Here is a 25,034-nt window from a genome sequence, read left to right on the forward strand (position 1 = left end):
GAACTCTCGGAGGATGCAGGGTATAGACAAAATGAGTATCACTAGAGCTTGAATAATGTCTACAAATCATTATAATCAAAGTGTGACTCAAACTGGTCAAGTAGCTGGCACTCTCCTACACCAAAAAGATGTGGTCCACTTTCCCATGTTGTTACTTCAACAACACTTATAAACTGATTGTGTGTGTATATATATATACACACACACGCATGTAAAAACAAACCTGGAAATTGTTCAGTCTTTAGAAAATGATAACTTAAAAGAAAACAGTTCAGTGAAACTTGTGGCTTAGATTCCAGTGACTGACGCAGACGAGGAAAATGGTAGAGAATAATGGAACTTGACCTAAATGGCCAGCAGAAAATTCCCTTGATGAAGGGAAGGTCTCAGCTGGCTTCTTCACCAACTGCCCCTCACAAGCAACCTGGAAGGTGGAGTACTGGATGCATTCTGGGGCTAGCAAGGGGGCAGGGCATACCTTTACTACATCAGTTCTCAGGAGAGTTATGGTTCCATAGCCCTAAACTGCTCTAAGTTATGCTGATGGGCCTGGGCCAGTGCACATGCATAGGAGAATGAGGAAGATGTAACATTGATCCAAAGAAATTTCCCCTCCTCCTATGCTGAGCAGATCTTGGCTCAGGAATTTCAGCCTTTATAATCAGGAATCTTTAGACATGTTAACATCTCTATAAAAAGTGGGCTCAAAAAGACATAAAGGGTGTTACGAAAGCAAAGTTGGAGCACTGAAGTTGATGACTGAAATTCAGTACCTACAGAAATATTTAAAAGTACAGTCCACAAGTGCAGTTTAAATGTAAACTATCAAGATTGAATGCCTTTTCCTATCCCACTGGTTGGTCATGAGTCACTAAGGGCCTGAATCTTTCCCCTTACACTGAGTAAAACTTTCCTCTGCAAGCATTCCCATTCAGCATAATGGGACTACTTGCAGGGCACGGCACTGTTGGATGTGAGCTATGGGGGCAAAATCTGGCAGAGAAAAAATGGTGTCATTGTAGAGAAAAAATGGCTTTTTTTCAAGCAATTAAAATATTAAGCTCCATGCTAGAAGGGAAGGCTGGTCCAGCTGGAAGAGTGCTAGCTTGGGACTTGGGAAGCCTGAGGTCAAGTCCCAGCTCTGCTACAAATCTCCCTGTGTGCCTTTAACAGATCTCTTTGTGTCTCCATTTCCCATCTGTAAAATGGGGATAATAGTACTTCCCTGACACACAAGGCTGTTGTGAGGAAAAATACATTAAAGATTGTTAGGTGCTCATATACCAAGGTAACAGAGGCAATATAAGGACCTGTGCACCTCAGTCCCTCCTATCCTCTGCCTGTGGCACATAATAGTCTAGTATCCTGTGGGCTGTAATACTGTGGTCTCATTTCTGTCATCAGGTTAAGTGGGCGGATGCTTGGTGCTGTTGGCGGCCTGTGATAAACAGGAGGCCAGACTTAATGATCTAGTGGTTCCTGTGGCCTTAAACTCTGACTCTATGGCCTTTGCTGGGTTTGAGTTACTAAAGAGCATCTGATTCCTTAAAAAACGGGTTGACTGAGATTTCTGGGAGTGAAGGGTTCTTTTTATCTTTTTTTATTACTGTGCAATAACCAGTTATCACAAAACCCACCTGCAAGATCATTTGGTGAAGATGAATAACTTGGGATCTTGGAAGAATGTGTAAGCAAAGGCTCTGTGGAAGGTTCAGTGAAGTCACTTGATGAGATATTACTTCCTCCAGCCTGGGCTACAGAAGACGAGGGCTGTGGTAAATCTGAAGACTTGGAATTTTCTAAGTAAGAAGTGGAGCTGTCTGACACATCAGGCAAGGTGCTGCTGTAGGTTAGAGACCTTAATGTCCTCTTTTCACCTCTGATGGATGTCGTTGAAATATAGGTACTGGAAGTATGCAAATCAGAAGTCCTTGTTTCTGTAGCTGAGATGCTAATTGGTTGGTGGCTACTTCCAATACCTAAAGTGGGATGAAAAGATAGAAATTACATTTCATATGCCCAAATCTGATTGGATTTGTGAGGTCTACAATAATTTTGCCCCGAAATACAGGACCAATTATGTCCCACATATCATTCCATCAATTTAAAGGGAGCTAAATATGGGATGAATTTGGCTTATAAAAATGAGATAAAGAACAACAAGCTGTGTATAAATCACTGCGTATTTAAACAACAATATATTATCTATTGATTCAAACCTTCATAAGAAGGATTCTCGAAGGATGAAAGGTACAGACCACAATGAATTTTATTAAACTTAGAATGATGCATTAGAATGATTATAAATAAACCATGACCCAAACTAGCCAGGTGGTAGGCACTCTCCCGTTAAGAAGATGTGATTCACTTTCCTACATTTTTAGTGTAACACTTATTGATACATATACACATTGCATGGGAAAATAAATCCAGAAATTATTCAGTCTTTAGAAAATGATAACTACTTAAAAGGAAATTACTGAGTGAAACCCGTGGCTTAGATTCCTCTAGTTGTTCCAGTGGAAAAAGGTTTTAGAGATTTGAGCTCTGTGGAAAAACAGATTTTTTAGCTCTCTGGCAATTAAAAAAAACCCAAAAACCAAAGCCAAAGTTTTGGGTTGGCCAAACAACAAAATGATTTGAAATTTTAGGCGAATAAAAAGTTAAAAAATGAATTTCAGTCGAACAAGAGTTTTATTTTGATATCAATACATTAAAAATATTTTTGTATTTAAAAAAATTAAAAATTGAAGGAGATTTCTAAATGAAAAGTCATTTCAAACCAAAAAATGAAAACAATTTATTTAAAAAATATCAAAATGAAATATTTTGACTTTTTTATAGTTTTGCCTAGTTCAGGCAGACAGAGCGATGGAAGTTAGCCCTATGGCCATAGGGAAGCTCTCAGCTGCCGTAGCTGGCTTCTATGTCAACTGCCCCTCACACACAGTCTGGAAGGTAGAGTTTTGGAGGCACATTAGGAATGGCAAGGGGGCAGGACAGGGCGTTACACCATTACACCAATTCTAGATAGGCGTATGGTCCCACAGGGAGATAGCCAGCTGGTGTAAATTAGAGCAACTCAAAGGTGCTTTAACTTATGCCAATGGGCCAGGCCCAGTACAAAGGCACCAAGAAAATCAGGGAAGTTCAACTTGCTCCCTGGCAATTGCCTGCCTCCTGTACCACACAGAACTCAGCACAGGAATCTGAGCCTTTACATTCAGAAATCTTAAGAAACGTTGGAATCTGTCTGTAAAAAATGGGCTTAAAGCCATCAAAGATGATACTAAAGCAAAGTTTGTATTGAAATGCAGTGAAGTTATTGAAGGTTTCAGTCAATGACTTTTGAACTGGAATTCAACAACTCTAGAAATATTTAGAGGTACAGCCCACAGGTACAGTGTAAGTATAAATTAGCAAGATTGAATGCCTTGCTAACCTAGCTAGCAGGTAAAGAATCCCTAAGGGCCTGATTTCCCCTCTTACTCACACTGAGTAATACCCTCCTCTGCAAGTAGTCTCATTCAGCGTAAAGGGAGTACTTGCAAGGCATGGTACTGCTGGACATGAGCAATGGTGGCAGGATCTGGCAGAGAAAAAATAGTGATATTGTAGAGAAATACACAGATTACTACTTTTTTTTAATGAAAGTGATTAAAATGATCAGAACAGTGTAGATGGGTAATATGGTCCTGGGACTACGGTGCTAGGTCGGGACTTGAGAGACCTGGCTTAAGTTTCCTTCTCTACCACAGACTTCCTGTATGATCTATGGGTAAGTCACTTAGCATCTCTGTGCCTCAGTTCCCCATCTGTACAATGGGGATAATAATCCTTACCTTGCCGGGGTGTTGTGAGGATATACACGTTAAAGATTGTTAGGCACTCAGATACTATTGTAACAGCGGGGGAATATAAGGACCTTTGGTAGGTCTGAGTTTGAGTTAAAGAGCAACTGATTCTATTAAAAAAAAAGGTTGACTCGGATTTTGGGGGGTGAGAGGTTCTTATTATTGTTTTATGTTTGTAAACGGTGCACTAACCCATTGGGAATCACAAAACCCACCTGCAAGATCATTTGGGGAAGACGAATAACTTGGGATCTTGGAAGAATGTGTAAGCAAAGACTTTGTGGAAGGCTCAATGAAGTCACCTGATGAGATATTATTTCCTCCAGCCTGGGCTACAGCAGACGAGGGCTGCGGTAAATCTGAAGATTTGGTATTTTCTAAGTAAGAAGTGGAGCTGTCTGACACATCAGGCAAGGTGCTGCTGTAGGTTAGAGACCTTAATGTCCTCTTTTCACCTCTGATGGATGTCGTTGAAATATAGGTACTGGAAGTATGCACATCAGAAGTCCTTGTTTCTGTAGCTGAGATGCTAATTGGTTGGTGGCTACTTCCAATACCTAAAGTGGGATGAAAAGACAGAAATTAAATTTCATATGCCCAAATCTGATTGGATTTGTGAGGTCTACAATAATTTTGCCCTGAAAAACAGAACCAATTAGGTTCCATATATCATTCCATCAATTTAAAGGAAGCTAAATATGGGATGAATTTGGCTTATAAAAACGAGATCAAGAACAACAAGCTGTGTATAAATCACGGGGTATTTAAAAAATAATATATTTTCTACTGATTGAAACTTTCATAAGAAGGACTCTCCAATGGTGAAAGGTATGGACCAGAATGAATTTCATTAGACTTGGAATGATGCATTAAAATGATTATAAATAAAGCATGGCCCAAACTAGCCAGGTGGTAGGCACTCTCCCGTTAAGCAGATGTGATCCATTTTTGTACATTGTTAGTTTAATAACACTTATTTATTGATACATATAGACACTGCGTGGGAAAACAAATCTGGAAGGTATTCAGTCTTTTGAAAATGAATATTACTTAAAAGAAAATTACAGAGTGAAACCTGTGGCTTAAATTCCTGTAGTTGTTCCAGAGGATAAAGGTTGCACAGAGAGCTCTATGAAAAACAAAAGGAGTACTTGTGGCACCTTAGAGACTAACAAATTTGTTTGAGCATAAGCTTTCGTGAGATGCATCCGATGAAGTGAGCTGTAGCTCACGAAAGCTTATGATCAAATAAATTTGTTAGTCTCTAAGGAGCCACAAGTACTCCTTTTCTTTTTGCGAATACAGACTAACACGGCTGCTACTCTGAAACCTATGAAAAACAGAATTTTTAGGTCTCTGGCAATTCCAGACCCTCTGCACCCTCCAACCCCACACCCCTCCAAAACCACATTTGGCGTTGAAAAGACAACACATTTTTGGTGAGACAAAAAGTAAAACCAATTCATTTCTATCAAACAAAAAAGTTTCATTTTGATTTCAAGTACTTTTAAAATATTTTTGCTTTTTAAAATAAAATTGAAGGATATTTCTAAATAAAGTCATAGCAAACTGAAAAATTAAAACAATTCATTTCCAAAATGTCAAAAGGAATGTTTTGACTTTTTTTTTTAATACTTTTTGTTGGGTTTTTTCACCTGAAGAATTTGGTGGAAGTGACATGAAATCACAGCACATTTCAGTATCACATCTTCATTTTTCACAGAAAAAAAATTTTGGTCAGAAAAATTTCACCCAGTTCAGGCAAAGAGTGATGGATTCTGGCCTTAACTGGCCAGAAGAAAATTCTTCCGGTGTAGGGGATCTCTCAACTGGCACAGAAAACTTCTACTTCAACTGCCCATCATACCCCGCCTGGAAAGTGGAATAGTGGAAGCACATTGGGGCTGGGGAGGGGGCAGGACAGGGCATGCTTGCATTATAATTCTCAAAAAGCTTATGGTTCAGTTGGGAGATAGCCATCTGGTGTAAGCTGGAGTAGCCCCTCAACTTCTCTAACTTATGTTGACGGACAACTCAGATATTATGGTAACAGAGGGTCATATAAGTAATTTTGATTGGTATAATTCTGAGTCAAAAAACAATTGATTCCTTTAAAAGAGAGTTTGACTCAATATTTGGTGGGTGGGAGGCTCTTTTTATCATTTTTTTTGAATGGTGCACTAACCAACCGGGGAAATCACAAAACCCACCTGCAAGATCATTTGGGGAAGATGAATAACTTGGGATCTTGGAAGAATGTGTAAGCAAAGGCTCCGTGGAAGGCTCAGTGAAATCACTTGATGAGATATTATTTCCTCCAGGCTGGGCTACAGCAGACGAGGGCTGCGGTAAATCTGAAGATTTGGTATTTTCTAAGTAAGAAGTGGAGCTGTCTGACACATCAGGCAAGGTGCTGCTGTAGGTTAGAGACCTTAATGTCCTCTTTTCACCTCTGATGGATGTTGTTGAAATATAGGTACTGGAAGTATGCGCATCAGACGTCCTTGTTTCTGTAGCTGAGATGCTAATTGGTTGGTGGCTACTTCCAATACCTAAAGTGGGATGAAAAGATTTTGTGAGTTCTATAATAATTTTGCCCTGAAATACAGGACCAATTTGGTCCATATCATTCATCAATTTAAAAGGAGCTAAATATGGGATGACTTTGGCTTATAAAAACAAGATTAAGAAAAACAAGCTGTGTATGAATCACAGGGTATTTTAAAAAAATATTTTCTACTAATTGAATCTTTCATAAGAAGGACTCTCCAATGGTGAAAGGTACGGACCAGAATGAATTTCATTAGTCTTGGAATGATGCATTGAAATGATTAGGCAAAGAGTGATGGATTCTGGCCTTAACTGGCCAGAAGAAAATTCTTCCGGTGTAGGGGATCTCTCAACTGGCACAGAAAGCTTCTACTTCAACTGCCCGTCATACCCCGCCTGGAAAGTGGAATAGTGGAAGCACATTGGGACTGGGGAGGGGGCAGGACAGGGCATGCCTGTATTATAATTCTCAAAAAGCTTATGGTTCAGTTGGGAGATAGCCATCTGGTGTAAGCTGGAGTAGCCCCTCAACTTCTCTAACTTATGTTGACGGACAACTCAGATATTATGGTAACAGAGGATCATATAAGTAATTTTGATTGGTATAATTCTGAGTCAAAAAAACAACTGATTCCTTTAAAAAAGAGTTTGAATCAATATTTGGTGGGTGGGAGGCTCTTTTTATCATTTTTTTTTGAATGGTGCACTAACCAACCGGGGAAATCACAAAACCCACCTGCAAGATCATTTGGGGAAGACGAATAATTTGGGATCTTGGAAGAATGCGTAAGCAAAGGCTCCGTGGAAGGCTCAGTGTAATCACTTGATGAGATATTATTTCCTCCAGCCTGTGCTACAGCAGTTGAGGGCTTGGGTAAATCTGAAGAGTTGATATTTCCTAAGTTAGATGTGGAGCTTTCTGCTGCATCAGGCAATGTGCTGCTGTTTGTTAGAGATGTTAAGGTCCTCTCTGAGCCTGAGCTGAATGTCATTGAAATATAGGTACTGGAAGTATGCACATCAGAAGTCCTTGTTTCTGTAGTTGAGATGTTAATCGGTTGGTGGCTACTTCCAATAGCTAAAATGGGATTCAAAATGGAAATTAAATTTGATATTCCCATATCTGACTGGATTTTTGAGGTCCACAATAATTTTGCCCTGAAATACAGGACCAATTATGTCCCACATATCATTCCATCAATTTAATGGGAGCTAAATATGGGATGAGTTTGTCTTATAAAAACGAGATCAAGAACAACAAACTGTGTATAAATCACAGGGTATTTAAAAACAATATATTTTAAGATTGAAAACTGATTGAAACTTTTATAAGAAGGACTCTCCAATGGTGAAAGGTATGGACCAGAATGAATTTCATTAAACTTGGAATGATGCATTGAAATGATTATAAATAAAGCATGGCCCAAACTAGCCAGGTGGTAGGCACTCTCCCGTTAAGAAGATGTGATCCATTTTCGTACATTGTTAGTTTAATAACACTTATTTATTGATACATATAGACACCGCGTGGGGAAACAAATCTGGAAGTTATTCAGTCTTTAGAAAATGGATATTACTGAAAAGAAAATTACTGAGTGAAACCTGTGGCTTAAATTCCTGTAGTTGTTCCAGAGGGGAAAGGTTGCACAGAGAGCTCTATGAAAAACAGACTTTTCAGGTCTCTGGCAATTCCAACTCCCACTTCCCCCACTGCCTTCCTCCCCCCCAAAAAAACACCCCCAAAAACTAAATTTGGCATTGAAAACACAAATTTTTCGTGAAACAAAAAGTTAAAAAAATTCATTTCCATCAAACAAAAAAGTTTCATTTTGATTTCAAGTACTTTTAAAATATTTTTGCTTTTTAAAATAAAATTGAAGGATATTTCTAAATAAAGTCATAGCAAACTGAAAAATTAAAACAATTCATTTCCAAAATGTCAAAAGGAATGTTTTGACCTTTTTTTTGTACTTTTTGTTGGGGTTTTTCACCTGAAGAATTTGGTGGAAGTGACATGAAATCACAGCACATTTCAGTATCACCACATCTTCATTTTTCACAGAAAAAAAATTTTGGTCAGAAAAATTTCACCCAGTTCAGGCAAAGAGTGATGGATTCTGGCCCTAACTGGCTAGAAGAAAATTCTTCCGGTGTAGGGGATCTCTCAACTGGCACAGAAAGCTTCTACTTCAACTGCCCGTCATACCCCGCCTGGAAAGTGGAGTAGTGGAAACACATTGGGACTGGGGAGGGGGCAGGACAGGGCATGCTTGCATTATAATTCTCAATAAGCTTATGGTTCAGTTGGGAGATAGCCAGCTGGTGTAAGCTGGAGTAGCCTCTCAACTTCTCTAACTTATGTTGATGGACCACTCAGATACTATGGTAACAGAGGGTCATATCAGTAATTTTGATTGGTATAATTCTAAGTTGAAAAAACTGATTCCTTAAAAAAGAATTTGGTGGGTAGGAGGCTCTTTTTATCATTTTTTTGAATGGTGCACTAACCAACCGGGGAATCACAAAACCCACCTGCAAGATCATTTGGGGAAGATGAATAACTTGGGATCTTGGAAGAATGTGTAAGCAAAGGCTCTGTGGAAGGCTCAGTGAAATCACTTGATGAGATATTATTTCCTCCAGGCTGGGCTACAGCAGACGAGGGCTGCGGTAAATCTGAAGATTTGGTATTTTCTAAGTAAGAAGTGGAGCTGTCTGACACATCTGGCAAGGTGCTGCTGTAGGTTAGAGACCTTAATGTCCTCTTTTCACCTCTGATGGATGTTGTTGAAATATAGGTACTGGAAGTATGCGCATCAGACGTCCTTGTTTCTGTAGCTGAGATGCTAATTGGTTGGTGGCTACTTCCAATACCTAAAGTGGGATGAAAAGATTTTGTGAGTTCTATAATAATTTTGCCCTGAAATACAGGACCAATTTGGTCCATATCATTCCATCAATTTAAAAGGAGCTAAATATGGGATGACTTTGGCTTATAAAAACAAGATTAAGAAAAACAAGCTGTGTATGAATCACAGGGTATTTTAAAAAAATATTTTCTACTGATTGAATCTTTCATAAGAAGGACTCTCCAATGGTGAAAGGTACGGACCAGAATGAATTTCATTAGTCTTGGAATGATGCATTGAAATGATTAGGCAAAGAGTGATGGATTCTGGCCTTAACTGGCCAGAAGAAAATTCTTCCGGTGTAGGGGATCTCTCAACTGGCACAGAAAGGTTCTACTTCAACTGCCCGTCATACCCCGCCTGGAAAGTGGAATAGTGGAAGCACATTGGGGCTGGGGAGGGGGCAGGACAGGGCATGCTTGCATTATAATTCTCAAAAAGCTTATGGTTCAGTTGGGAGATAGCCATCTGGTGTAAGCTGGAGTAGCCCCTCAACTTCTCTAACTTATGTTGATGGACAACTCAGATATTATGGTAACAGAGGGTCATATAAGTAATTTTGATTGGTATAATTCTGAGTCAAAAAAACAACTGATTCCTTTAAAAAAGAGTTTGAATCAATATTTGGTGGGTGGGAGGCTCTTTTTATCATTTTTTTGAATGGTGCACTAACCAACCGGGGAATCACAAAACCCACCTGCAAGATCATTTGGGGAAGACGAATAACTTGGGATCTTGGAAGAATGTGTAAGCAAAGGTTCTGTGGAAGGCTCAGTGAAATCACTTGATGAGATATTATTTCCTCTAGCCTGGGCTACAGCAGATGAGGGCTTGGGTAAATCTGAAGAGTTGATATTTCCTAAATTAGAAGTGGAGCTTTCTGCTGCATCAGGCAATGTGCTGCTGCTGTTTGTTAGAGACGTTAAGGTCCTCTCTAAGCCTGCGGTGAATGTCATTGAAATATAGGTACTGGAAGTATGCACATCAGAAGTCCTTGTTTCTGTAGTTGAGATGTTAATCGGTTGGTGGCTACTTCCAATAGCTAAAATGGGATTTAAAAACGGAAATTAAATTTGATATTCCCATATCTGACTGGATTTTTGAGGTCCACAATAATTTTGTCCTGAAATACAGAACCAATTATGTCCCACATATCATTCCATCAATTTAAAGGGAGTAAATATGGGATGAATTTGGCTTATAAAAACGAGATCAAGAACAACAAACTGTGTATAAATCACAAGGTCTTTAAAAAACAATACAATTTCTATTGATTTAAACTTTCATAAGAAGGACTCTCCAAGGGTGGAAGGTACGGACCAGAATGAATTTCATTAGACTTCGAATGATACATTGAAATGATTATAAATAAAGCATGGCCCAAACTAGCCAGGTGGTAGGCACTCTCCCGTTAAGAAGATGTGGTCCACTTTCATATACTCAGATACTATGGTAACAGAGGGTCATATAAGTAATTTTGATTGGTATAATTCTGAGTTAAAAAAACAACCGATTCCTTTAAAAAAAGAGTTTGACTCAATATTTGGTGGGTGGAAGGCCCTTTTTATGATTTTCTTTAATGGTGCACGAACCAACTGTGGAATCACAAAACCCACCTGCAAGATCATTTGGTGAAGACAAATAACTTGAGCTCTTGGAAGAATGTGTAAGCAACACCTCTGTTGAAGGGTCAGTGAAGTCAGTTGATAAGGTATTACTTGCTCCAGCCTGTGCTACAGCGGTTGAAGCCTGGGTTAAATCAGAAAATTTCGTATTTTCTAAATTAGAAGTGGAGCTTTCTGCTGCATCAGGTGATATGTTGCCGTTTGTTAGGGATCTTAATGTCCTCTCACCACCTTTGATCAATGTTGTTGAAATATATGGAGTGGTGGTATGTAAAACTGAAGTTCTTTTTTCTGTAGCTGAGCTGCTAATTGCTTGGTTGCTACGTACTATGGCTGAAACGGGATTAAAAGATAGAAATTCAATTCAATGTGGACAAATGAAAATTGATTTGCAAGTTCTATAATCCATTTTGCCCAAAATAAATAAATAATAAATCCAAAGTTTAACTCTAACTTAAATTAAGGTATGCAATGAATATGGCTTATAATGAAGAATAAAATCTGTGGGGTATTAATCATTGTGCATTAAAAAAAAACAAATCTTTTCCACTGATTGCAATTTTTATAAGCAGGTCTCTCCAAAAATGCTGACACAGTAAGTACCTAACAGTAGGAATAATGCATTAGAATTATTATAAATTATGAACCAAGCCAGTCAAGTAGCTGGCACTTTTGTACACTCATAAAATGTGGTACACTGACTTACACTGTTAGCTTAACAACACATTTCATTGATATATATATATATATATATATATAAAAGGCATATGAAAATAAATGTGGAAACTTTTCAGTCTTTAGAAACTGATAATTTCTTAAAAGAAAATTGAGTGAAATCTATCACTTAGATTGATTCTTGTGGCTGATCTAAAGCAGAAAGGTTAACAGAGAGTGATGGATCTGCCTCTTAATGGCCAGCAGAAAATTCCCCAGGCATAGGGGAGTCCTCAGTTGGCATAGCTGGCTTCTACACCAACTGCCCCTCACACACATCCTGGAAGGTGGAGTATTGGAGTCATATTGGGAATGGCCAGGGGGTCTGACAGGGCATAATTCTCGATAGGCTCATTGTCCAATAAGGTGAAAGTCAGGTAGTGTAAGTTAGAGCATTCCCTAAAATGCTCTAATTTATGCTTTTGTGTCAGGGCCAACACACCATGCAAATCAGGGAGGTGTAAATTGCTTCATGCTAGTTCCCATCGTCCTGCACTGATCTCAGCACAGAAGAGAATCCGAGCCTTTATATCCAGGAATCTTTAGAAACTTTCGCTCTTTTGTAAAAAGTGGGCTCAAAAAAGCCATAAAATGCGCTACTAAAGCAAAGTAGGTAATGAAATTCAGTGAAGTTGGGAACTGAAATTCAACACCTATAGAAGTATTTAAAAGTACCACCCACAGGTATAGTTTCAAGGTACGCCATCCAAAGTTGCATGCCTTTGTCAGTCCTGCCAGTTGGTACAGAATCACTACGTGCCTGAATCTCCAATTTTACACTGTCATATCTTACAATGCATGTAGTCCCATATATCATAATGAGAGTACCTGCAGGATATGACACAGGTGGACATGGGCAATGGTGGCAAAATCTGGCAGAGAAAAAATGGTTGCATTGTAAAGAAAAAATGGATTGCGATTTAAAAAGGGAAAAAGGCTGTTAAAATATTAAGAACAGTCTAAAAGAGAGGTTGTTAGAGTGCTAGCTTAGGACCATAAGGGGAACCAAGTCCAAACACCTGGTCGGCCACAGATTACCTAGGTGATGTTGGACCAGTCAGTCTCTCTGTGCCTCAGCTCCCCATCAGCAAAATGGGGATAACAGCCCTTCCCTACCTCACAAGGGTGTTGTGAGGAGAAATACGCTAAAGACTATGCGGTGCTCAGATACTGTGGTGACGGGGGGCATATAAGGACGTTAGATAAGTATGAGTCTGAATTAAAGAGCAACTGATTCTTAAAAAAAAAAAAGAGTTGACTCAGTTTTGGGGGATGGGAGGTACTTTTTATTGTTTTTTATTTGTAAATGGTGCATTAAACAGTTGGGAATCACAAAACCCACCTGCAAAATCATTTGGGGAAGACGAATAACTTGGGACCTTGGAAGAATGTGTAAGCAAAGGCTCTGTGGAAGGCTCAGTGAAGTCACTTGATGAGATGTTACTTCCTCCAGCCTGTGCTCCAGGAGACGAGGGCTGCAGTAAATCTGAAGACTTGGTATTTTCTAAGTCAGAAGTGGAGCTGTCTGCTACATCAGGTAATATGCTGCTGTTCATTAGAGACCTTAACGTCCTCTCTCCACCTCTGGTGAATGATGTTGAAATGTATGTACTGGTGGTATGCAAAACAGAAGTCCTTTTTTCTGTAGCTGAGATGTTAATTGGTTGGTGGCTACTTCCAACGGCTAAAAGATTATAAAGATTATAATTCCATATACATAAATCCAGATATATTTTCTTCTCATATCACCCTGATGCAAATAGTGCATGTATGAATATTGAATACGGGTACTTTTCATTCTGGAGAAATTGCTAGTTTAGAGAGATCTGAACCCTTTATAGTGAGGAACAACATGTGAAATTAGTACTTGCAAAAAATTAACATAAACCATGAAAAGTGCAACTAAAAAAACTGTGGCAATAACTATCAGCATGCTTAACTTCATCATTCAGTGATATTGCTTTGCATTCCATGCTGCTAGCACTTACAAATTACAAAACAACAAAAATATTTGGAATTTAATTCAGCACGCTTAGAACACTGAATAACTAAGGGCTTGTCTACATGAGATGTTACTGTGCAGCAAGACAAGGTGGGACTCTATAGTGCACTAGCTTGCTGCATGCTAACATCCAGTGTGGACACTGCTATAATGCAGTAGAAGTCCTGGACCATTCTTTGACTTACTATACAAGCAGACATGGCCAATGCTCCTGGAACTTTTAGGGTATGGCTACACTTCAATTAAACACCTGCAGCTGGACTGTGTCAGCTGACTTCGGCTTGTGGGGCTCTGACTATCAGGCTGTTTCGGCTCAGGTTGGAGACTGGGCTCTGGGACCCTCCTCCCCTGCGGGGTCCCAGAGTCTGGACTCCAGCCCAAGCCTGAAAGTCTACACCGCAATTAAACAGCCCAGCAGCTTGAGCCAGCTGACATGAGCCAGCTGTGGGTGTTTAATGGCAGTGTAGACATACCATTTGTGCACCACAGCATTGTCCACACAGGATATTGCTGCATGGCAAACTAGTGGCTTGCTGTGTAATAGTGTCCCAGTGTAGACAAACCCTTAGAGATATTCAAAAACACATGTGATGCTAAGGGGTGGGATAAGTGGATATTAAGACTCCTTCTCCAGTGTAGCTGGCCAAGAACCACAAATCTTAGTGGACACAACAAAGTCAGCACGGCCTTTAGTTTGAATTACTGATGACCGGACTCAGTTCACAGGCAGCAGTATGGTCCAACAGATATAGCAAAGGACAAACACTCAGGAGACTTGGGTTCAAATCCCAGCTTTGATGCATGACTGGAGGTCATGCATGACTTAGAGATAGTAAAAACTATTTTTTGACAGAAAATTGGATTTTGACTAAATAAAATTTTCATGAAAAGTGTCAGCTTTCTGTGTAAAATTTTTGACTAAGTATCAAAAAATCAAAACCCTGAAAACCAAAAACTTTTCAGTTTTTCTACAAAAAGTTGAAATTTTCCACCAAAAATCCAAACCACACCTCCATTTTCCCACAAGCTCTAGTAATGATACCTACCCATGGATACCTAGCTGTGAATTTTGTTGATATCTATGGGAAAAGGCTATATAAGTGCAAAATATTATATTATTCCTCCTCTAGTAAAAGAATAATTAGGCATTTTGTTCACAAAGGCTTTTTAAAATAAATTTAAAAAACTTTAAAACAGCAAGCTAGTGGACTAATAATGCTTACCTTTGGAAGCAGTTTCTGAAGCAGAATGCGACGGTGTAAGCAAAGGATCTGTTGAAGGCTCTGTGAAATCTGTGGCAGCCAATGAGATATTAATTCCACTGGTCAGTGCTATAGAAGATATAGATGACGACTGGGTTAAATACGAAGAGCTGGACATTTCAGTACCAGAAGTAGAGCTTCCTGTTGCATTAGAAGATCTGCCGCTGTTTATTAGAGATTGTAACATCCCCTCTCCAGCTCTGGTGGATGTAGTTGAAATGTATGTACTGGCAATGTGAGAACTGGCAATATTTTTCTCTGAGCCGCTAATTGGCTGATGGCTACCTTCAATGGCTGAAATAGGATAAAGAAATATTAAAATTCCATTCTCATAAGTCAAAACACTTTGACAATTTTTCTTCCAATAATACTCAGATTCACAGTTTGTATGTAGCGGGGAAAGTGAAAATTTTGCAGCTTGGAGAAAATAAATGATACCATGGAAAGAAATTATTGACTGAAACCTTTATACCGAGGAAACCCAACAAGTATTGACAGATGTCTACTCATAGAGTCATAGAAATGTAGGGCTGGAATGGACCTCAAAAAGGTCATCTAGTACTTCCCCCTGTGCTGAGGTAAGATTAACTATACCTAGACCATCCCTGAGAGGTGTTCGTCTAACCTGTTCTTAAAAACATCCAATGACAGGGATTCTACAGCCTCCTCAGGGAACCTGTTCCTGTGCTTAACCAGCCTTGTAGTTAGAAATTTTTTCCTAATATCTAACTTAAATGTCCCTTGCTGCAAACTAAGCAAATTATTTCTTATCCTACCCTCAGTGAACATGGAGAACAATTGAACACCATCCTCTTTATAACAACTTTTTACTATTTGAAGACTTATCAGATTTCCCCCCCCCCCCCCCCGTTTTCTCTTCTCTAGGCCCAATTCTTTCAATCTTTCCTTTGAGGTCATGTTTTCTAACCCTTTTACCATTTTTGTTGCTCTCCTCTGGATTCTCTCCAACTTGTTCATATCTTTCTTAAAGTGTGGTGCCCAAAACTGGACACAGTGCTCTCCAGCTGAGGCCTCATCAGTGCCAAGTAGAGTGGAACATTTACCTCCCATGTCTTACATACGACACTCCTGTTAATTCATCCCAGAATGACATTTGTCTTTTTTGCAGCAGCATCACACTGTTGACTCATATTCAATTTGTGATCCACTCTAGTCCCCAGACTCTTTTCTGCAGTACTGCTGCCGAGCCAGTTAGTCCCCATTTTGTATTTGTGCATTTGAGTTTTAATTCCTAAGGACAGTACTTTGAACTTGTCTTTATTGAATTTCATCTTCTCAATTTCAGACCAATTCTCCAGTTTATCAAGATCATTCTGAATTCTAATCCTGTCCTCCAAAGTGCTAGCAACCCCTCCCCGCTTGGTGTCATCTGCAAATTTTATAAGCACACTCTCCACTCCATCATCTATGTCGTTAATGAAAATATTGAATTCTATTGGACCCAGGACAGACCCTAAGGGGATCCAACTAGATATGTTCTCCCAGTTGGACAACCAACCATTGATAAAATAATGGCTAAAAATCTATTAAAGGATCAGTTAAGGAAAAAAAAATCAATGAACAAAGATGCATACTGAACTTCACCAAACTGCATTGCTTTTGCATTTTCCCCTTTGTCCCTCCCCTGTCTGTATGTTGTCCATGTAGACCCTGACCCTGCAAACAGACCCATGCAGGTGGACCGGTTCCCCAGTGAAGTCACTGAGTTTCATGTGGGGACAGATCAGCTTGCAGGATCAGGGCCTTAGAATGCATGATCGACATCTGTTGGAGAGGGCCTATCACACTGTTAGCACTAAAAGAACAATACAGTAAATCCCCAAAAATATAAAATAATAGAATAAAAATTATTTTTAAAAAGTCATCATAAATAAATAATAAAAATACCATAGCGTGTTTGCAATTAAGTTCAGCATATCTGGGAGACTGAGTACAAAGGATCTTTCTTAAATGTATGGCCTAAGTGCACAAAGTGTGAATTACCGATAATGACCTCCCTCTCCACCTCAGTTAGTTGTTCAAGAAGTACAACTACTAATCAGGCCTGGCTCTTACATAGCACTTTTCATCAGTAGGTCCCACAACGCTTTACAAAAAAGCATTTCAGAATCTCCAAGAATAACTGAACCATTACAAAAATATTATTGACTCATGAAATCTAGAGTGGCCTTTAGTGTGAATTTCTGACAAAAGGACACAATTCAGAGGAAGCCATTTGTTCCAATAGGTAGCAAACAAGACTGAGACTCAAGAGGCCTAGGTTTGCATGCTGGCTCTGTTACAGACTTCCTTTGTGACCTCAGTCAAACCATTTAACCTCTCTCTACCTCTGTTTTCCTATCTGTAATATTAGAATAATGATACTTACCCATCCTTTTGAAGCTTTATGAGATTTATGGCTGAAAAGCACTTTTCAGATTCTAAGGTCAGAAAAGACCATGGTGATCTAGTCTGACTGCCTGCTTAACAGCCATAGAATGTCAACAATCGATTCCTGTATCAAGCTTAATGACCTGTGATGGAGCTAGAGCATGTATCTTTTCAGCAAGACTTCCAAACTTGATTTAAAGATTTCACGAGAATCCCTCCTGCCCCTCAGAAAATTGTTCTAATGCTCAATTACCCTGATTAGTAAAAATCTGCAAGTTATTTCCAGTTTGAATTTGTCTGGCTTCGATTTCCAGCAACTAGGTCTTGTTATGCCTTTGTCTGCTAAATAAAAGAGGAATCTACTATCAGATACCTAATTATGCTCAAGGCAGCTCTTAACCTTATCTTTGCTAAGTAGATTGAGTTCTTTAAATCTCTTACTGCAAATCTCTTAACTGCAAGGCATATTTTACAGCTATTAAATAATTCTTGAACCCTCTCTAAATTTTCAATAAAAATTGCTAAGTGCTTAGTACTATTATTCCTATATTTTCAAAAAATGACATTTTATCATATTTTTACTGTGAAATGACAAGCCTCCGGACTGTAAAGCTCACCTGGGAGACCACTCTTTAAAGGCGAATATATAAGTAAAGGCCCTGTTGAAGACTCAGGGAGATCAGCGATAGTTGACGATCTATTACTTCCTCCAGACGGTGATATAGAAGCTGAGGAGTGGGATAGATTTGAAGACATGGCAATTTCTGAATGAGAAGAGGCGCTTTTTAGTGAATTAATCGAAGTGATGCTGTTTGTTAGCAACTGTATTGTCCTCTCCCCACCTCTGCTGAATGTGGGTGAAATGTACAAACTATCAGTATGAGAACTAGGAGTCTTTTTTTCCATATCCCAGATGCTAGCTGTCTTGTGGCTGCTTCCAATGGCTGAAATACAATAAGGAGAATTAAAATATTTGTATTGTTGTTGTGCTAACAGCACCTACAGTGGCAGCTCTTAAAGACATGCCAATTTTGGCTTATACAAGTAGCTAAAGTTGCTACAATATTTGCACTCTTACCTAAACTTCCCTATACTTCACACAGAGAATACTGCAAATACTGGGGTGATATTGTCTAATTATCCAGTGGAATTAAGCATGTTTTTAAGTGTGAACGCTGTAATCAGACACATATAGCACATGTGAGAATTTTTCAATCACTAGGGGAAAAAAAAACAACAACCCATAGCTCTGCTGCTTTTGCAAAAACTCAAGCATGTACACCGCTGTACTCCTGGTCACAGTCAATGGGACATGTGCATGAAGAAAGTTAAGTGTTTTCAGGATAAGGGTCTAAGAAAAAAATCACTGACTGAAACCTTTCTATGCAGGATCTCTACCTATAAATAAGAAAATGATGTTAGTCGCCTTAATGTTTGTAATGAAATTCAGAAGGGTTGGATGGCTGAGCTCAATAACTTAGAGACATATGTATGGTTAACATAAATTACCAATAATGGACTCCCTCTCCATGTCATTGGTTGGTCAAGAATGACAAATGAAGCTTCTAAGAAGCTCACAGAAAAAAACAGATCACCTTTCTTTAAAAAAAAAATCACCCCCTGAAATTAGGAATGTCCTAGAATATAGTTACCCAACAACAGGGCACGATTCCTTTATAAATCATTACTTACATTTGGTGCAGAGTATTGGGTGGGGTTTACCAAGACTACTGCTCTTATGGATGATAAAACTCACCTGGAGGATCACTTTGTGAAGATGAATAGGTTGGTATCTCTGAAGAATGTGCAATCAAAGGCTCCGTTCCAGGCTCAGTGAAATACATCTCACTTGAGGAGCTATTTCTTCTGTTCTGCTCCACTGAATAGGAGTGCTGGGTTAAATCTGAAGATCTGATCATTTCTGTATAAGAGGTGGTGCTTTCTGTTGCAGTTGTAGACATGGCACTGTTTGTTATAGACAGCAACGTCCTCTCTCCACTTATGGAGAATGTAGTCAGTGTCTCCATATTGTCCATAGGAGAACTGGAAGTCCTCATGTCAATATCTGAACTTCTAAGTGTCTGATAGCCGCTTCCAATGACTGAAAGGGAGGAAAAGGGAAGTGACATTTTTTTTATCTGCATGAATACCAAGTCTGCAGAATCAGATTCTGATCTCTGTTACACAGGGGGAAATCTGGAGTAATTAAGCTGAAATTCATGGAGATTCTTTGGGTTTACACCAGTGTAAATGAGAGCAGAATCTAGCCCATGATGTCAAATTCAAAAATCAATGAGTTTGTGCAATGTAAGCCATGCTGCATTTGGTTCCTTCTCTTTGTCTGGGAAACAGTTCGGGAGAATTACTCTAAAAATAGTAAAAATGAATCCCTTAAAAAGAAATTATTGATGGAATACTTATAAACTGGAATCCCTAAAAGAGCTGGTACCTCCAGGACAATTAGTCTTGGAAGCCAACTATTAGTAATGGAAGATCTATCAGGAATTTCAGTGGTTTAAAAAACTGGAGTTTAGAAACTTCTCTCTTCCTGGATAATAAGATGAAAAGTGTACTTTAAAGTCAGAGGTTGGTATAATCTAGCCAACAAAAAAGGGAGACACCAAAATATTAGGGCTGCATTAGAAAATTTTGGCCACTGTCTCTCGTAGAATCAGAAACAAAACATTGGTCTCCCTACTCTATCCTCATTTCACTCCACCACAGCTGTGTGCTATTACTTTAATGTTGATGTTAAGAGAGGCGGTTGCTTCTCTGTATCTCTAAATGTCAGACTGGGTACCCCATATTGTGCACCCCAAAAATGAAGCACTCTGGGTTGATGGGAACTCTTGTATAACAGGGCCTTAATCTCTATTTTCCACCTGTGAAACAGTCTGATAATCATAGTGCTGACCTATCTTTGTACATCCCTTTGAGGTCTGTAGATGAAAGTGAGCAATCAAGGGAAAGTGTAATTAGTTATTACCATGAAGTGAATCCTAGCTATCACAATAGTGCCTCTAATGTTCTCTGAGGATAAGTGGCATCATTTTATGATGATTACTTCTGAAAGTGGCTTCAACAGTTAAATCTACATAACGTGCAGTGATCAACTAGATGTGTGCAGCAATTTCAATCACATTCTGTACAAAGTCTGAAAAAGACAGTGATCGAGGGGAAATGGAAATAAGTCAGTAAAAACTATTCAGTACGGCTAATAGGAAAATGAGATGTAATTTTTCTTTAAATTTCCCCCCAAATACGTCATCCTTCCCTGCTCCTCATCAGAATTTGAAACTTCAATTAAAAATAGTCATATTTTCAAATGTCAAAAATTTCACCCACTCTGTACGAGGTCAAAAAATGAGACAAGATTTTGGAGAAATTTTTAGCCTGTTTTTCCATCACAATGTCAATAAAAAAAAGTCATCTATTGGAAAATATCAAAAACATTTATCCTGCCCTATTTTACTTTTTGACCAGACTTACTTTTGAAGTTCGTAATTGAAAACATTTTCAACATAGTACAAGCATTCTACTGCTGGTGTGTCACTTTGAACAGGTACGGTTGTATTCAGAGAGAAGGTGGCATTCAGAGCTAGATTAGATTTCTTCTGGCAGTCAAGGCTGATTCAGGGCTATCATTCAGGCCCAGGTTTGAGGCCCAGCACCAAAACCTAACAAGTTGTTCTCGAGAGACTTCGTCCCTAAGTAGAAGAAATCTCCCGAAACAAATTTCAGCCATTGTGGATAATGGAAATCTCAGGAGAACTGGGCTGTGATCTGACTGTGTCCAAACTGGAAAATAGGTCCCATCTGGTTTTGGATGCCATTCAGATTTGACTCGGACCACTCCTCGCTGGCCAGTTCTGACAGGCTGCAAAAGCTGTGTTCCCAGGCAGCATCAGGTGGGGAGGGGGCATCCATAGAGAAGCAAAAAGAGTTGTGAGCATCTTTGCTTTTCACTCCTCCTCCCTGTGCCAGACTCTACTGTGAGAAAGTTGAGCCAGCTCTGCACCGTGCCTCCTGCATCCAGAGACTCCACAGCCCCCAGGAAACCAATGGGAGTTAGGCACCCTGAGATTTTCAAAAGCACCTACCTGCATCTTTAGGCCCCTACATAACTTTACAAATCTGCTCCTAAAAAAGGACTGAACAGCCACTGTTCATTAGTCAGCTTCTTGGTTCCATTACAGCAGTGGTCCCCAAACATTTTTGTCCACCCCCCCTTACCTGGTCTGCACCTCCCTCCTAGAAGCAGGACTGCGGTAGAGGGTCGCGGTTGGGGGCGGGGCTGGTGCTCCGCTGGGGCCTCAGCCAGGAGCGAGCCCACAGTCGAGCCCGGAGCTGGGGGCTGCGGCTGGGAATCGGGGGCTGCAGCCGGGAGTGGGTCCACAGCTGGGACCGGGGGCCGTGGCTGGGCCCACGGTTGAGGCTGGGAGCCAGGGGCCATGACCGAGGCCGGGAGCAGAGGTGTGGCTGGGAGCGGGGCCACAGTCGGGGCCGGAATTGCAGCTGGGGCAGTCATGGCTAGGGTTGCCACTTTGATTGGATGAATTCCTGGAGATATCATTACATGACATAATCTTTCATTCCTGGAGACTTCAGGGCAATCCTGGAGGACTGGCAACCCTAGTCAGGGCCTCAGCTGGGACTGCGGTCAGGAGTGGAACCACGGCCGGGAGTGGGGCCAGGAGCCAGTGGCCGAGGCCAGACCTGGGGCTGGAGTGGAGCTAGGGGCACAGCGGGCCTGGGTGGCGCTCCCTCCCTATGAGGGCTCGCCCGGACCACCCCTGGCTCCTGGCCCGACGGTGGGTCCCCCCCCAACAAATGTTCCTCTGTGCCCCAGTAGGGGACATGCCGCACAGTTTGGGGACCACTGCATTACAGTATTAGCAAATACTGCTGACCCCAGTAAGTCTGTATGCTGGCATTGTAGTTTTAGCCTAGTACTACTCCATAGCCCAATACCTTCTGACCACAGTGCTTAACTATAACTGCAGTGAGCAGTTTGTGGAAGTCAGGCTTATACACACAAACACACACACACAATATACATAGAGAGAGAGTGTGGGTGGGGGCTTGGAAGCATCAGACTTTTATCAGTAAATGTCATCAAGTGTTGATTTCAATGTACGGACACAAAACCGACAAAAAAAAAAAAAACATTTCCATCTGTAGTAATCAAAATTTCAGAGAGGCCAAGAAAGAAAAATGCTGCTTGAGAACTTATTGGAGTTTGATTTAAGGATATTTACTTTGTCTATTTTGACCATCTCTTGTAGATAATTTGTGTTTTAACAGTTATAAAGCTTTAACTTATTTCTGAGTCTCAGAATCTCCTGTCATTAAATAATTATTATCTGACCTCTGCATCATTTCCTGCAACTGTGAAAATTTAAAACCAATAAACATTGAAAAAATGCTTATCAATAAACATCAATACTACCAATAGTAACTGTCAACATTAAAATCAAATTCTGCCAAGCGTATATGTATGGCTGTGGGAAACATGAGGATTTCAGTTCATGTTGATCTCATGAACCAAAACACATGAGTTCAGTTAATCTAAGTTTGCAGCCCCTGAGGCTTCAGTAATGTTTTGTGTTCAAATAACCCCCCAAATCTATATAAATGCCAAATCTGCCGGCTTCACTGTAAACTAAAACAAAACAAAAAGCCCACTCAGTCTTTGCTGATTACCATAAGCAATTTTCTAGGAGAGCAGCCTGAAATTCCCAAACCCTCTTTGGCTCCTGTGTGGGGAGTACGGCAAACTAGCTAGCCTGTTTCTCCATCTTCAGACGGGTAGGAAGCAGTGAGGGAGTGGGTCTGCAGCATTCCGATAAATGAGGAAAAATCTAGCGGATGAAAACCTGCTTCTCCCCCTCCACATCCAGCAGCACTGGGATTCACAAAGCTATAGCATATCCTGTGTCATCATCCCACTGCCAATTACTGACTACTGGGCACCTCAGAACAAGGTAACTGACAATCATGGAGAAAGAAGTGGGATCATCCAGACTCCACCAAAGATCATGCTGCTAAGAGGAAAACCCTGCTCGCCTTTCCTGTATTCCCCAGCCTAGCACTTTTCACAAGAGCAGGGGTGTTTATTGCCAGGCCCTGGTTAAATTCCAGGGGGGCAATTCAACCTCATTTTTAACCTTGTACGTATTCTTAATCATCTTCCCAGAAATGTCACGTAGGATTGCGGTGAGCCTGCCACACCAGAGGTGGCTGCATTTCCTGGCTGATATGAATTTCAATGTGAAATGAGTTTCAATGTGAATGCAGCAAGAAGAGAGAGGGAGATGGAAAGTATTTGATTTAGATAGTAAGTACTTTGTAGTAAGCACTTTGTTTCTAATACAGATTGTAAATCACTTGGGGCAGGGACTATCTTTTTGTTCCTAGTCCAATGGAGGCCTGGTCTATGAATAGGGCTCCTAGATACTACAGTAATATGAATAAAATAATAATACGTTTGCATAATGCTGAGTACAAACAACAACAAGAGTTTGGCAGAGTCGCTCATGTGCTTTGACATCAGCTGATGAAAGACTATGCATTCAGCTGTTACTCCCATGCAAATAAGCACCAATTGTCCCAGTTCCATTCTTCAAGCCAATATCCAGACAGAATTCTTGTATCCAGCACAGTCACAACAAGTCAAGCCTACTCCCCTTTAACAAGCTGCTTGTTGCTGCGGCCCTTTTGGATACAGGGATTCTGAAGCAGAGGGGGTCGGGCTTGGCATTTTATTTGCAAGTCAATACCCAGACTGTCCTTGTGTAGCGGGGCTGAGGCTCAAAAACGTGGGTGTGTTTGTCGAAGGGGCACCAAATTCTTCTCTGCATCCATCTGTCCCTAAAAGCTTTCAGATGTGAAATAGCAGATCACCCTGCTGGTGAAACACTGAGATGAGCTCTCGCATCCATTTTTGCTCTATACAATAAATGTAAAGTAACAGAAACTGAAAAATCCTTTTGGGGCTAAATACTGATAGAGCAAGATTTACCTTCCCAGACTATTGAGTAAATTGTCACTGAACCATCAGAAGGGCACGCTAACGTATATACGGTGATACATTCAGGCAGATTGCACAGAGCAATAATATAATTCAGGCCAAATTCAGGTGCCTAGAGTGCAACTCTGCTGTTAAAATTAATTCTGTAAAAAAGGACAGCCTGGGTCCATACTTATGGTCTCTCAGTGACTCCTGATCAAATGTCATCAGTTTAAAAGTAAAAAGACGGATGTGTTTTTTCTAGCTGCTTGCCCAGCAAACTTACCCTGGGATCTGGGTTCTTTCCTGTTTGCAACATCAGCAGTGATAAATGGCCTGCTACGCCTGTGAAGCTCCACTGTCTTCAAATTATGCCCTCACTAACACCTGTGCAATGCCACCACCTTCAAGGAGGGCAGAATCCAATACTATTCTTGGAACTTCACAGCTCAGTTGATGGTGTGCAAGTCAGAACAGAATCCAATTCATTCTCCCGGGATATAATTCAGTTTGCTTTCCTTACACTAGTTTGGCTCTGCAGGGCAAACAGGAATAAAAAGGGAGTAAAAAAACTTGTCTTAGTCACTCAAGTCAGTAGATCTAACTCTGAATACAGCCAGGGAGCAGCTCCACTGAGTAAGAAGGTGCCATTTTCAGAGCAGAATCGCACTTGCAATTTTGCCCACAAAGTATGTGCAGCTGCATGAGCGAAGGAGGA

The 25,034-nt window shown here is 40.3% G+C and overlaps 1 protein-coding gene across 9 annotated transcripts in view; it reads right to left on the reverse strand.

The window, feature by feature from the left end:
* The window catches only part of HEG1 (heart development protein with EGF like domains 1), a 93,755-nt gene that overhangs the window by 44,755 nt on the left and 23,966 nt on the right, over positions 1-25,034 (reverse strand). For 7 of the 9 annotated variants that reach the window (XM_073305163.1, XM_073305160.1, XM_073305159.1 and 4 more), the window contains exons 2-12: positions 19,064-19,408; positions 17,925-18,251; positions 14,878-15,210; positions 12,995-13,336; positions 10,930-11,271; positions 10,011-10,355; positions 8,937-9,278; positions 7,141-7,482; positions 6,065-6,406; positions 4,070-4,411; positions 1,638-1,979 (exon numbers count right to left, since the gene is read on the reverse strand). In XM_073305163.1, coding sequence (XP_073161264.1) covers positions 1,638-1,979; positions 4,070-4,411; positions 6,065-6,406; positions 7,141-7,482; positions 8,937-9,278; positions 10,011-10,355; positions 10,930-11,271; positions 12,995-13,336; positions 14,878-15,210; positions 17,925-18,251; positions 19,064-19,408 — 3,744 coding nt within the window. The remainder of the gene's footprint in view (positions 1-1,637; positions 1,980-4,069; positions 4,412-6,064; positions 6,407-7,140; positions 7,483-8,936; positions 9,279-10,010; positions 10,356-10,929; positions 11,272-12,994; positions 13,337-14,877; positions 15,211-17,924; positions 18,252-19,063; positions 19,409-25,034) is intronic. The other 2 variants (XM_073305161.1, XM_073305162.1) reach the window with 2 other exon arrangements.

Source organism: Lepidochelys kempii, chromosome 11 (assembly GCF_965140265.1).
Source record: "Lepidochelys kempii isolate rLepKem1 chromosome 11, rLepKem1.hap2, whole genome shotgun sequence".
In the NCBI taxonomy this organism is placed as follows: Eukaryota; Metazoa; Chordata; order Testudines; family Cheloniidae; genus Lepidochelys; species Lepidochelys kempii.